The sequence below is a fragment of the Sphaerodactylus townsendi genome, linkage group LG14 (assembly GCF_021028975.2).
Source record: "Sphaerodactylus townsendi isolate TG3544 linkage group LG14, MPM_Stown_v2.3, whole genome shotgun sequence".
Classification (NCBI taxonomy): domain Eukaryota; kingdom Metazoa; phylum Chordata; class Lepidosauria; order Squamata; family Sphaerodactylidae; genus Sphaerodactylus; species Sphaerodactylus townsendi.
Window position 1 is genome coordinate 5954968 of NC_059438.1, and position 14341 is coordinate 5969308.

General features: G+C 44.8%; 2 protein-coding genes across 2 annotated transcripts in view; both read right to left on the reverse strand.

Annotated features, from left to right (window-relative positions):
* Positions 1-254: 254 nt before the first annotated feature.
* GCSH (glycine cleavage system protein H) lies at positions 255-8703 on the reverse strand. The gene is made up of 5 exons (XM_048515883.1): positions 8403-8703; positions 5454-5533; positions 3658-3721; positions 2353-2484; positions 255-953 (listed from the first exon to the last, which is right to left on the reverse strand). The coding sequence occupies exons 1-5, from the start codon at positions 8575-8577 to the stop codon at positions 856-858; spliced, it is 549 nt and encodes a 182-aa protein (XP_048371840.1). The 5' UTR covers positions 8578-8703; the 3' UTR covers positions 255-855.
* Positions 8704-10472: 1769 nt separating this feature from the next.
* PKD1L2 (polycystin 1 like 2) overlaps positions 10473-14341 on the reverse strand; it is a 52805-nt gene continuing 48936 nt past the window's right edge. Inside the window, exons 39-41 of the mRNA XM_048516048.1 lie at positions 13888-13989; positions 12413-12544; positions 10473-11027 (exon numbers count right to left, since the gene is read on the reverse strand). Coding sequence (XP_048372005.1) covers positions 10902-11027; positions 12413-12544; positions 13888-13989 — 360 coding nt within the window. The 3' untranslated portion in view covers positions 10473-10901. The remainder of the gene's footprint in view (positions 11028-12412; positions 12545-13887; positions 13990-14341) is intronic.

Here is a 14341-nt window from a genome sequence, read left to right on the forward strand (position 1 = left end):
CCCCCACGGTGGTCTAAATCGCCCGTGCGGAACGAGCCAGTGTGTGAACAAAAGAGGGGACTAAATACGTTTTACCAATGTTTTTGGAGATTTGTGTGGAAATGGCCTGTTAAATGCATTACAACACTTGGACTTGTTCCAGCGGGAGGTTGCTCTTGTACATTCTGAACCAGTCTGGGACATTCATCTTTCAAACATTAATCCCCTGGAGAGGCTGTTGCGGAGCACAAAGCAGGAACAGCAAACACGATTGGTAAAGTCAGGATTTTTTATTAACTTCTGTTATCTGTTGCGGGGCAAGGCACTACATGCCTTATCTGAGAAAAGTGGCCTCATCTCAACAGTTTCAACTGAAAACATGGAGAGCGGTTCTACTCTAATCACCTGGAGCCTTTGCAAAGCTTCCGCGTGATAGGGCCTGGCCGAAAGGAGACGGATGCAGATTGGTGGAGAAGGAGAACCGCAGATCCAAGCAGAAACAGTTCTGAATTAAGGCAGCTGCATGTTACAATTCTACTCTTATCAAAGTTTGGTTTTATTTTAGGAACAAAGATTATTCTATTGCAGCTGCAATTAATTTCAAACTTTGACACCATATAATTATGCTCATTACGCTAGAAAAAGTCAGACACACAAAACAAACCACATCGACTAGCAGAAGGTGCGCAAAACTGTTCCAATTTGCAGTTGCTTCTGGACAGTTCAGAAATCAGCACAAACTTGATTCAAAGGCAGCACATTTTCCGTGAGAATCTCCTCCATCAGCTGCTCACAGCCGGACCTTCTGTACACTGCTAATTTAGGACAATCTAAACTGAAGCAAGTGGCTCACATTGGCTTGTTTTAACACTCAGGTCAGTCCTCCATTGATTTTATGTACTTCTCATATGCCTCTTCACTCATTAGTTCGTCAAGTTCTGAAGGGTTGTCCACAGTCATCTTGATAAGCCAACCTGCAGGCAAGGGAGCCCAATAAAAATCTAGCTTGCTTTGATTATGACATGAATTCTTACACAGACCCTCTTATGATCTCACAACAGCGTTGACAAACAAAAATCCTGTTAGTAGTGCTGCATCAGCTAAAAAGAAGAAATGGAAACAACGAGGATTCTGTAACGTGCTAGTGCAGTCACTGATCGAATGACTGTGAAGAGGTAGTCCCCGGTTTGAATGCAAACCAAAACCACAAGCTACCCCAGAGTCTCTCCTAAACGGAGAATGCCTGTCAAAGTTTGAGATTTCCCGCATGAGGAGATTTGAAACGATTCCCTTCCAAACATCCTTCTTCTTCTTCCAGGCAATAAATTTATGCATGCTTTGCCATTCTTAAAGCACTCTGCACAGCTGGACTATGCTGGAAGGAGACAAACCAGTTGCTACTGAACTCAATTCAGTCTGGAAGTTGTCCAAAAAGGAAGAGATTTCAGATGCACAAAATACTCAGCAGTCATGATATTGTACTAAGTTTTCATATTCCTACCTCCCAGGACCTTTTCGTACGTGTCCTATAAGTGTTAAAGCATTAACTCGGGAACAGTTTTCATTACAGAGCACAGATGTAATGTTTAATGGCCTGTATGGGTGGGACCAGTCACAGGAGTCCTTCTCATATGGACCACCACTCCAGTGCAGGAAGAACTCAACTAGCCCCACCCACAAGATGGTAAGTCATAAAATATTTATTTATTTTATATTTATACCTCATCCCTCCCCTAGGGGTGAGGTATATTCAATAAACAATCTATCAATAGAGATAAGATAATGTTGCAAAATCTTAAAGCATCCCAGTTCAGACATCAGTATCCCAGTTCAGACATCAGAGTAAAACTTGATCATTCAACACCCGACAACCAACTTCCCAGACTACTGTCAAAAACAGGCAGTCCTGCTAATAGATGGTAGAAAACTGGCGTCAATTGTGCTCAGTGGAAAGCCTGGTGGAACAATTCCATCTGACAGGCCCTACAAATGACCCCACAGGGCCCAGATGTCATCCAACAGAGTTCTGTCAGACAAGGCAGAACCACTGAAGCAGCATCATGGAGTGAACTACAAAAACAGGAGCACCCATGTGACTGAAGGGACCAGAGTATGCAGGCATCTTCTGAAGACTTTGATCATCAAGGTACGAATACCTGTACACAGACTTAATATTTCTAATGACACTGACAATATCCTCTGCAAACTGCTTCGTTGCCCCTGCCCCTGCCTATTCCAACCCAAGCTATTATACCAGCTCACCCAATCAGCAACAGAAGCTTCCCTACCACAAGAGCCTTGCAGCGTAGATGACATACTTCCAATGTTCCATCAGTGGTGGAACATTCTAAGAAATAAAATGAACCCTCTTACCATCCTGATAACAAGATTTGTTGACAAGTCCCGGATTATCCGCAAGGGCGGTGTTAATTTCTGTTACTTCTCCTGTGAGAGGGGAATAAAGTTCACTAGCAGCCTTCACGCTTTCCAATGCACCAAACTCATCTGAAAAGCAAAATTGGAGAGACGAGAAACTATTTGATCAAGAACCACATGTGACTGCATTTCAAATGGCGATACAGAGAACTGATTGCAATTGCATTATTTTAGAGTTCAATTCAAAGGGCTGTTTTTGACCTTTAAAGCCTAAATGAACTGTTGTTTGCTTTGGCCTTTGGTAACTAATCTGCAGTTCGTGAACTTTGTTAGCAATATTTTGGATTGCTGAGTATGCGATTGCTTTCCTTTTTTCCTTTTGTGCTGTTTTATTCTTGTTATGATCAACTAATTTAAATATTTAATCGCACGCCACCTTAGGGACCTAAAATAGTAGACTAGTGAAGTAAAATATTCTCAATACACACATTTCCAACTACAGTCCAAAAAAAAGCGAAGGATTAATTGGTCTTCCAAAAGGTCATGTAGTTCTACAAGAATCCACTGTTGGCGGCATCCTGGGACGGAACCATCAGAAAAAAATATATAATTCTGCTAAGTAGAGAAGCAACTTTTCTAGCTTTATGCATATATCAAAGCATAAGTATATAAAAGCATAAGACCTAAATCCAAACAGGTGTGTGATCAGTTTGATGTGCCTAGAACAGGGGTCTGCAACCTGCAGCTCTCCAGATGTTCATGGACTACAGATTGGCCATGCTGGCAGGGGCTGATGGGATTTGTAGTCCATGAGCATCTGGAGAGCCGCAGGTTGCAGACCCCTGGCCTAGAATATAATATATTGGTCACTGGAAGCTTAAAGTTTACTTTCTCTGTTTTAAAACCAAGTATCGCTTATTGTTTGCAAAAGAAACAAACAGCAACAAAAAATTATGTTAAATAATTTGTAATGTAAATCAGGTTAATGATAAAATCAGCTACCTACAAGATAGCTCCTATTGATATGCCCAAGGAAGCCCCAGGCTTGTGTTTCTCAAGCGGCAGCCCTGCAGCCTGTGACAAAACACAGTCAAATGCAAAGGTTCTTTCAAAAGCAAATTAAGAATACGGCAAGCAAATGCCAGCATGAGTGGTAGAAACGTGCATGCGCATACCTCTGCCATAAAAGAAAAGATTACAACTTCACTGGGCATGATGAAGTATTTCAGAAGTGCCTAATGCGGTCCAACAAACGAAGGATGTGACATTAGCGAAACCCCCTGCCCGCAAAAAGATGCTTACCCTGTTTATTCAACTTTGTTCCGATTTCTGGAAGACCACAATAGACAACATCTCCCAATGCTTCCTATAACAAAAAGCCACAGGAATCGTTATTTCAAAAAGGCAATCAAAACTTAGCTTGAGCCACAGGAGTCTGAACAGCGAACAAAGAGAACAGTGTGGTGGAACTGGCTGGTGTGATATTCCTTTGGATTTTTAAGAACTCTAACAATTAGAGGTTGAACAACTTATCTTGTTGAATTGTTTCTGAGTAACAGACTGTCATGTGACTGACATACCAGATTCTTTCCCTAATATTTAAAAAAGGGAAGGGGGGAACAGGGGAAGGGAGTTTAATGCTTTTTTTTGCGGCTATTTTTTCATTCAAGATTCCCCCAACTGTTGCTCCTCCTAACGCGAAACACTCAATGGAAGGAATTGCAATTTTTTTGCTAACCATGCAGGTTTTGATTTAGAATCATAGAGTTGGAAGAGACCACAAGAGCCAACAAGTCCAACCCCCTGCCATGCAGGAACACACCATCAAAGCACTCCTGGCATATGATCATCCAGCCTGTTTAAAAACCTCCAAAGAAGGCAGTGAATTCCACTGTCAGCCCTGACAATCAGAAAGTTATTTCTGAAGTTTAGGTGGAATCTCTTTTGCTGCACCTTGAATACATTACTCTGTGTCCTAGTCTCTGAGGCAGCAGAAAACAAGCGTGCTCCCTCTTTGACATGGCATCCCTCCAAATATTTAAACATAGCTATCATGTCCCCCCTTAACCTTCGCTTCTCCAGACTAAACATCCCCAGCTCCCTAAGTCTCTCTTCATAGGGCATGGATTCCAGACCTTTGCCATTTTGGTTGCCCTCCTCCGGAGAAGCACTTGATCAAGAGGCAGTGGTTTAAGCATCACAATGATGGTTCTGCCTCCCAGGATGCAGTTACTGACAGCAAGGGACAGAACTGAAAATATTGGCAGGTGGAAGAGCAGCTGCATGTCATGGGCAACAACATCCTCTTCCACATCTGCCCAACTTCTGGTCCAAGTTAAAAAGAGCAGAGCGAGGCAGGCATACAGAATATGTTGCTCACCAAGCCATGTATGAGGCATCCTATCAGGATCTCACTCAATCTCCTGTTTTTGAAGAGGCTGCGACATATCCAACAGGGAGCAAAGCAAGACTGAGTGGGCTGCATCCAGCTTGCTGGGCCACAAGAGTTCGTACTCCTCAGCGTAACAGTAACGGATCTAAGAGATCTAAGTTCAAATCCCTGCTCAACCTCAAAGCTCATTGGGTGACTTTGCACAGCCACTAGCTCTCAGCATATCCTGCAAGGATAAAGAGGGAACAGGAGGAACAAGAGCACTGGGATAAAAGTGTAACCAACAGATTAATATCTTAGGGGCCAGCACCATGTAGGACTATTTTCTTCTGCAGTCCTTGCCTTAAATATTTAGGTACACCTAAATATTTTCCACCTAGGTATTTTCCAGCACTGAAAACATGGAAACAATTGTCTGCATATATGCTAATATTAACAATTAACCTGACAGAAGTGAAACATGATTAAACAGGGCCAAATTCCTCACTGAATCACACTCTACAGAGGCCAGGGATGGAAGGAAGGAGAGGTTTTTCGGGCACCAGCAAATGACATTCCCCAGATAGGTTTTGAGTTCCAAGTCCACAAACTGACTCTGTACACAGGACAGGCAATTAGAACAATAAAGGGTCTGAAGATCAAGGCCACCAGCAGACTAACTGAAGAACATTTTGCAGAATAACGTGAAGCAAAGGAAAACCAGTACCTGTGCAAAATTGCTGATTCCTACTGTCCCAACACCATTCTCAACGGCTATCCATTCATGCTTGTCTGTGAATCTGCGAGCTAAAAGCAGAAAAGCAAAGATGTTTCAATGCCTCCTTAAAATCAATTTTTGTTCCAAGGTTCTACCTTAAAATGGTTGGCATAAACTGAGAACGTCTCTTAAGTTCTGAGTCCCCAAAAGAGGGGGAAAGAATCTTAACACAGCCTAATTCCTGCCTAATTCACATACCACAGTGCTAACATTGCTAAATCCAAGCGATTTCAACCAACCTTTTCCAATCTAGGTCATATTCATAGCCTTATCTTTTCTGTTTATTTTCAAGACATTTGCTGTGAAAAAAGAAATTTCCAGTTAAATTATCGCACTGGGGGGAGGGGAGGGAGATTGAAGGAAGGAAAAAAACTTTTCAAGGCCAAGAATCCCTAAGGTCATTTACGTATGATGAAACCACAGTTTGCCATTAAGTCTAAACCGTGTCTTATAACAGCAGAGTTCTTAAACATGTGAAAATGACCCTGATTACATACCCTTAGAAATAATAACTGCCCAACTAACCACTTCATAAAAATAAAACAAACTACCAGTAGGGTCTGGTAAAAAAAGCAGATGCTATGTCATTTTTGTTTAAAGAAATAGCTACACTAGTCAAGTATGGTTGGACAGGCCTTCGAGACTTGTATTCAGATTAAACTTCAGCCACGTACTCAGTAGAAGGCCTTGAGCAAATGGGAAAATTTAATGGAAAAGTCCCAGGACAGTACATGAATAGCAACGCTTTGGAATGCCCCAAAGCACAAAAGACTTTCTATAGATTGAAAGCTAGCACAATCCAGGCCTACATAGTAGAACGTAAGGAGAAAAGAAGAACTCCATCACAAGCACATCACACACTATGTAAAACAAGCAGAGGAACCTGCAAAGACTTGTGGGGGAAATCTAATGTCCCTTCCCCCACTATTTCCCTATACCCTTCCCCAAAAGGTTCTCCCCTTTTCCTGCTTCCTTCTCTCCTTCCCTTTCACCAGCCAACCTACTTTTATCTGTGCCCCCCCCCCCTTTCAGCTGTTCCTCTTTCCCTGGGAAACTGCAACCCAATTGTGCAATGCCAGCTGCCAGGCCAGGTCTGGTTATGGTGGGGAACCCGCAAAAACTTGTGAAGGACACCTCATTTTCCTCCTCTGACCATTTCTCCACACTATTTCCTCGTGATCTGAACCTGGATCTCCCAGCTCTAGTCTGAAATGTTAACCACTACAGTACACTGGCTTTCATGGGGTAGCTGCTGTGGTAAATAGTAGCAAGCAACTAGGCCTGGATAAGTCATGCAAGCTTGGTGATAGCAAGTTGTTGGTAGGTGCTACCATACCTGGCCTGTATAATCCTTGCTCAAATGTCAAAACAGCCCTGGAAAGGGCCTTATCCCTCTCCCTTCCTACCAAGGCTTGAAAGCTGGCAATACTGTTGGGTTATCTAACAAAGACCACAGAGGCATTTTGTTTCTTAAAAATACAGGTGCCACTTCTATTATTTTGTGTGTTTTTTTTAAATCCACAAAACATATACTTTTAAAATATTTTATTTCTTTCTGCAGATTTGGAATGTTTTTCAGGTTTATAGAAAGATCTGTCTTCTTTGTTTATGGCTCCCATCTGTTTATGGCTGCAATTTCTCGATTTAAGCATCGACAGATTTGCCTCAAGGATACTAGGAATGCTAGCTGACAAAGAGGGAGTAACTTATTCATATTACTGTCACCCACAAGTGCAAGAAATCTATAATAGGCCCTAAATTGAAGCATATAATATTATAGTCTCAAGGAAGTTGACAAGTTGACAAGTTTTGGGTAAAACCTGATGGAAATGGGATTACTTTAGTGGCATTTGTTTCCTCCCTAATAGATTCAAGAGTGAGCCATATGGAAGCTGAAATGGGGCAGGAGCCACATTATAAAAACTGTCTTCAGTTAATGAGTTAGTGGACAGAAAACTACATTCAAAGAGAAAACAATCCTCTGCAAGCCAGCAAACACTCTTAACTCTAACACCAATCAAAGCTCCAGCAAAAGAATAAATAAGTAACCCCACCTGGATCAGGCCCAAACACTGACCTTTACCTTTAAAAATATGTGTTTTAGCGATCTCTGTAGAGATAAAATGCAGTGAAGAAATGTTTCCACAAAGTAAGCACCTGCCAGCATTTCCGCTCACTCTGCAAGCTGTTGTTAGCAGTTTACAACAAGCAGTTTACATGGACCATGAGAGTACTGCATGTTATTTAAGGGCTAGTTCACACATGCAAGCTCATCACTTAATTCCCTTTGCAATTAATGGGGAAATGACACCGTAGATGAAAGCTTGATTTCACTTCAGACCACCTCGTCCATAGTGCTTCCCAATGCGATTAGTTCGAACTTAGCAATGCTAAGCAATTCAATGCATTTTTGTTAGCAAGCCCAACGCAATCACGCTGAATCCAAACAACATAACGTCCCATCCGAGTGGTGCTGAACTGGCAAAAGCCGACTGGGGCCAGCCGATGCCTCCTAATCCTGGACAAAACGGCACTTGCAGGGCTCCAGTCTGATGCCCAAATGGGGCTCACTCCGGAGTAAACAAACACAGCTGCACCGGACAGAGCTTACTACTGAGCAACCAGGCACAAAAGTGAGCAGCACGCCCTCATCATTGCTACGCCTCTCTCCTCGAAACAGCGGGGCTTACTTCTGAGGAAGCACGCCGAGGAGCCACCGGGCTACTCCGCAGTAAAGTGCAATGAGGGGGACCCGCACAAAAGCCCCGTGGGCTTTCAGCAGCCGCCTTCAGAAGAGCCTCCATTCATTTCCACCGGGGAGGAAGCCAGAGTCGGCGCACAATGCGTTCCCTCCGCATCCTCCCCACCGACCTGGGGCCGAACTCGGCCGCAACTCACCGGCGAGCAGCAGCGCGGGACTGGTGCCGAGGCCCCTCCTGGCCGGGGCCGCCGCCGCCGCCGCCGCCTCGCAGCCGGGCCAAGCGCAGGGCGAGCCGGCGAGAAGGGCGCGCGGCGGCCCGCTTAGGCCCACCCGCCGCAGCGCTCGCCACGCCGTCGCCGCCGCCACTGCCATCGCGGAGACCCGCCGGCCGGCCCACACGAGAAGCAGCCGCGAGCGGGGTAACGGGGAGGGAGGCAGCCAGCAAGGCAGGGCCAGGAGGCGGGCCCAGGCGGCGGTAGGCCGTGCCCGCCTCGGCCTGGCCTGGCTGAGAGGCGGAGGGAGGAGAGGCAGGACGCGGGTGGCCTTGAGTGGCGGAGGCTTCCTCGGGGTCAGGCCTCTTTTTCGGGGCTTGGGAGGGCGACGTGAAGGCGGAGTGCCTCTGAGAGCGTGCAGAGTTCACTCAGTCAGAGCCAGGGTGGGTAGAAGTTAGAGGAGTCCGACTGGCATCTGGGAGATCTAGGTGCGCATCTCTGCCATAGAAGTGGCCCTGGGCCATTTGCTCTCTGCACGGGGCTATTGCGACATAAATGCATCAAGAGAGAACCATAGTTGCTGCCTGGAGCTCATTGGGGGAAATGGTAGCATAGAAATGTGCCACAATAAAGGGGTATGTTTTGTGCAGCAGTGGGCTTTGGCAGTGCCAGTCGGTTCGGTGTGACATCTTAGTAAACATGCACATGCTTGACATGTGTATGTATGTATGTGTATGGGACACATGTGTAACATGCATACTTTCAAGCTTTGTGGACACATCCGAGTTATCAGCCTTGCTGTTTCTGTGTTTCGCACAAGTTGTCTTCAGTCCCAACAATTTATTTAGATATCTAATTGTTTCCCAGGCAACACAAAACCACAGGAACTAAAACAATAAACAATGGCACTCAATGCAGATGTTCTGTGGGCAGTGAGCAGATGTCTGAGTTCTTGTCTCCACACCCCCCATTGCCTCGTGGCTGGCCATTGGAAGCTGTTCAAAGGAGGCCTTGAAGCAGAAAGGCTGCACAAGAATGTGATAAAAATCCCGAGTTGATAGAATGGGACTTTTTAAATGCTTTTCTGTGCAGGAGCACATTCTCTGCTAATGGAAAAATATCACAGCAAAGAGTATTTTTGACTCAAATGAGCTAGTTTTTAATTTGTAGGGACTTGTATGCGGGGAAAGGGTCAAAACAGTGGCTCCCCGCCTGCAGTTTGACACGTTTCACCCTACCACCTAATGATTCTAACCGCTTGTCCTGCTGCACATGAGATGAAGTTTTAGTGTTCATATTCTGTAGCCACAGAGCCAGTGGTGGGATTCAGCAGGTTCACACCACTTCGGCAGAACCGGTTGATAAATGGTGCTTGTAAACAACCAGTTGTTAAATTATTTGAATCCCACCACTGCACAGAGCCATGCCTGTGCGAGGGATGCTGTCTCTCTCTCTCCAGCCCTGTGGGATCCATGCAGCCCAGTCCTGAATTTCTTAACTTATGCAACATCATGATTCATCACACGAAGTTGGATCCTGTTGATTTATTCCACCAACAACCCCACTTTCCTCTGGTGCTAGAAAACTGCCATTGATAAACAAAAGTCCCTTGTATAAGCGGAAAGTTTCTTGAACCATAGCAGAAAAGCTCTGCAAGATCCAAGCTATTGTACCCATACAATCTTTCTACCAGACTGTATCTGCCTGTGCCTTTCACAGTGGGCCAGATACTTTCCCTGTTAGGAAATGAATTGAATGCCCGCAAGGAGAAAAGCAACTCGGGTGAGTAATTGGGAATGGATACACAGAAGAGAGGTTTTGTGTTCTCGAGCACCACCTTGATCCAACCTCCGCCCTTCCCAAAGCTGCTTCTCTCGTTGAAAAAAATATAAACTAGCCACAGAAGGTTTGTTAGGCCTATAGCAGAAATATTACAGGCCGCACATTACTGGAAAATGTCCTTTGTGTTTTCATTCTAATGTATCTCTTGTAATATCAGATTTTTAAAATGTAAATAATGTTATTTGTATACAGAACCACACTTTTATACTATCTGTAACATTTAAAATTGCATTTATTGATATTAATTCATTTGCCCAACGAAATTATTCTGTCTTAGTTTTTCCATAACATGCAGTATTTCTCAATAAATTATCTTGCAAGGATAATTACATTCTGAACTAGTCATGATGCTGTCATTAAGCCAGAAGACTCTGCAACATTTATTTTACACTTTGGAATAATGACAGACTACAGCACTATACACAGTCAAGCTAGTAGCAATTTAATGATTCGATTTAGCACTCATTCTTGAATCTATCAATAAGGCCACAATCATAGGGCAAATATTAAAGATTAAGCTGAGGCTTCATCTGTGAACATAGTTCTATATTCTGCCCTAACAGTTCGCAGTCACAAACTACAATATCCAAAAGGCAGCTGCAACACGAAACACAAACCAAAAGCAGTGTTAAATGGAGGCTATTAGTTGGTTGCAGGTTCTTCTAGCAGCTTGTCACAGGCTGATTTAGGATCAGTTTTGCATTTAATTCCAAGGAAGCTGCAGATTTTCATCACAATCAGATCAACAATCTCTTCCTCATCTGAAGCCTTTAAAAAAAAAAAGGAAGGTGTTTCATGACGCTTTCTTCACAATGATAGCTTGCCAGGGGGAAAGGTGCAGGCCTGCAAAGGTGCAGGCAGGGAAAGAAAATTTCCAGCCAGTCCTGATTAAAACTAACTTGAAGATCTGGTAGCAGTATTTTCTGATCTCATTACAAAGCTTACTCTATGAGTGACTATTTTCTCATTTTTCAGATGGGGAACTGAAACTTAGGGAGAAGTCACTATCCAGTGATTTTGTGGCTGGGCCTAGTTGTTTTAATCTAGGGGTGTTTCCCCACTCTAAAAATAACGTGGAGACTTACCGGTTTCGTCTGCTGCGGGACCTTTTCAGCGCGGGGTCATGTTCCCCACCGCAGCTTCCGCCCCTTCCTGAAATGAGCGCTGGCAGCCGCGCAGCAGCCAGGCAGGACTCCCCACGATCCGTTCAGGGGGTGTCCTGATTGGCTGCTGCGTTTGCGATTTTCCCGCCGCCTGATGACGTGGACCCTCCCGTCCAATCAGGGCATGGCGGGGCATTTGCAATGCGGCTGGATTTTTTTAAAAAATTCAACTGGACGAATCCACGACTATTTGTGGACACATCTTGTGTCCACAAATAGTCGAAGATTCGTCCAGTTGAAAATTTAAAAAAATTCCCGCCGCATCGCGAACACCCCGCCATGCCCTGATTGGACGGGAGGGTCCACGTCATCAGGCGGCGGGAAAATGGAAACCCGGGGTAACCACCCGGGCTTCCCCACTGCCGCGCGCTCCGTGCGGGGTCATTCAAAAGGCGCTGTTCCAAACAGCGCCAGAAATGACCCGCGCTGAGGGGGCGCGAGAGCGGCAGAGTCGGAGTGGCTGCGTTGTCACCGCCCCTGTCGTGGGGAGTGCCGCTAGACCCCGCATCATTCAGCGCGAGTAGCGCGCAACAATCGGTAAGTGGGGAAAGGGCCTTGATGTGAAATGTCTGATACTGATAGAGGAGTCCAGTGTCATTCAGGTTGCAAAACCTTCATAAATAACCAAAGGCAGCATCCATCAAAAAGGTTTTACCTCTACACCTAATTTGTCTGGCCAACTGGGGTGAGTAAAAAATCAGCTTCAGAACCAAGTGGATCAGAGTTGCAAGCTGGATGAGAGTTGGGGCCTGCTCCCAGATAAGTTCAGCTTTAGTTGTTTGTAAACCATCAAAGGCAATGAGCGAAGAGAACACAAGGCCTCAAAGAGCAATCCCAAGGAAACTTAGTGAGAATCCTACTCAGATCTATTCAATGGGGCCAGCTCCCAAGGAAGTGGTTTTACGATCGCACTGTACATTTAGTGGAATCTGGTAATACATGTGTAGGGTTTTAGAGTCTCTGGTATGCTTGACATTCGTATAGACAAACCTGGTAATGCTTTTGCTCCTCACTGAAAGCGACAAGGATCACTGAAATGAACAGATTCAGCACCACAAAGGTCATGAAAATGATGCACGAGCCAATTAAGAAGGAACCCAAAATGGGATTGTAATCCAGGACCTGGAATATACAGAGCATTGTGTTACACTCTTGGGAGAGGCGGAGGATATTTGATAACTGTAAGTAGTTGTCTATTAGATTCATCTTTGTGACCTGAATGCTGTCTGGTTCAACACTAAGTAAAATGCCTCCTTACATTGCATGTACTATGCAAACTTGGTAATGCTTCTTTGGAGAGTACAGTAGCCCTACCCTGTAAAGCAGGCCATGTTTTATCACAGCAGTGCAAATATGCAGGAAGAGTGGTTTCCTTAAAAGAAGAAGAAGAGTTTAAGAAGAGTTTGGATTTATATCCCCACTTTCTCTCCTGCAGGAGACTCAAAGGGGCTTACAATCTCCTTGCCCTTCCCCCCTCACAACAAACACCCTGTGAGGTAGGTGGGGCGGAGAGAGCTCCAAGAAGCTGTGACTAGCCCAAGGTCACCCAGCTGGCGTGTGTGGGAGTGTACAGGCTAATCTGAATTCCCCAGATAAGCCTCCACAGCTCAGGCGGCAGAGCTGGGAATCAAACCCGGTTCCTCCAGATTAGATACACGAGCTCTTAACCTCCCACGCCACTGCTGCTCCATTCACAAAGTTCATTCACAAAGTCCATTCACAAAGCCATTCACAAAGTTCCAGGGCAGCATTGAAAGGTGGGAGAAGAGTGAAATAAATAGGTTTACAGGTGTAGTGAATAGGTTTACAGGTGTAGTGAGGTGTCAGGATCTTCCGTCTGTAGTGGGCCGTACACTAAGCTACAATGTGATTATTTATTCATTCATACCCCATTTTCTCCCCAGCAGGGATCCATAGTGACTTACAACCTTTCTCCCTTTCACCATTTTATTCTCACAACCATCTTGTGAAGTAGGTCTGGCTGAGAGACAGTGCCTGGGAGACCCAAGTTCAAATCCCCACTCTGCCATGGTGGGTGACCTTAGCCCAGGCACTTGAATCCAGACAGACAGACTAGCCCTGAAACAGTACTGATCTCCCCAAAACAGTAACGCTGCTTCTTGCCGACCGACTGCAAAAGTCAGGCTTCTGGCTGGGGCCAAAACTGTCTGCCTCAGTTCCCACTGTGATTTGACACAAATGTCAGTGGCTTGGGGTAGCCTCTTAGTCATCCAAGGCTACTCAGTTCAGCTTCAGCCACCAAGTTATACAAAAACCTGAGTGGGGCCCACTTCGCATAATTAGAAGGCATGCTTGCACCTCCTTGGTAATGTAAAAGATTCAAAGGTATGCTTCATGACCAGTTGTTGTAACTTATACATCCAAGAGCTGGCTGTACTTCATTTTGAACATTCAAACAAGAAATGGGTGGTTCCGATGCCTCAGGGAAGGATAAAATGCCATACCTCTTCATAGTTGAAGATTCCTAACTGAAGGCTGACCATGGTCTCTGCTGAATCAAAGAGGGTTTTGTATGAATTCAGCTTCCAGCCATAGATCAAGTTTGTCTGAATATACAAACAAAGAATACAGAGACTCACAATTCAGGAAGGTATACTGTGGACCACCACAAGGACAAGTGGGTTCTAGAACAAATCAAGTCCTAAAAGCAAAAATTACTAAACTGAGGCTATTATACTTTGGTCACACTAGGAGAAGACGAGACTCCCTGGAAAAGACAGTAATGCACACAACAGTTTTCCCATACTTGATATTTTTCTGCTCCCAGACAAGTTAAAGAAGGGCAATTTGTCTTAAAATTCCATGGTACATCTAAGCTGCTTTAGGGGTCACAAGAGTGGTTCAGATTAGCTACAAGGATACATAATACAAAGCTAGTACTCACAGCTGGTCCCTGAA

Bases quoted from the DNA above. Each gene is read 5' to 3' on its own strand.
- GCSH (XM_048515883.1), bottom strand. From the start codon at position 8,577: ATGGCAGTGGCGGCGGCGACGGCGTGGCGAGCGCTGCGGCGGGTGGGC. The intron at 3,722-5,453 runs GTACTGGTTTTC...TTTTTGTTATAG, and splicing joins GAATCAGCAATTTTGCACAG to GAAGCATTGGGAGATGTTGT. The intron at 954-2,352 runs GTAAGAGGGTTC...CCTTGCCTGCAG, and splicing joins CAAATCTTGTTATCAGGATG to GTTGGCTTATCAAGATGACT.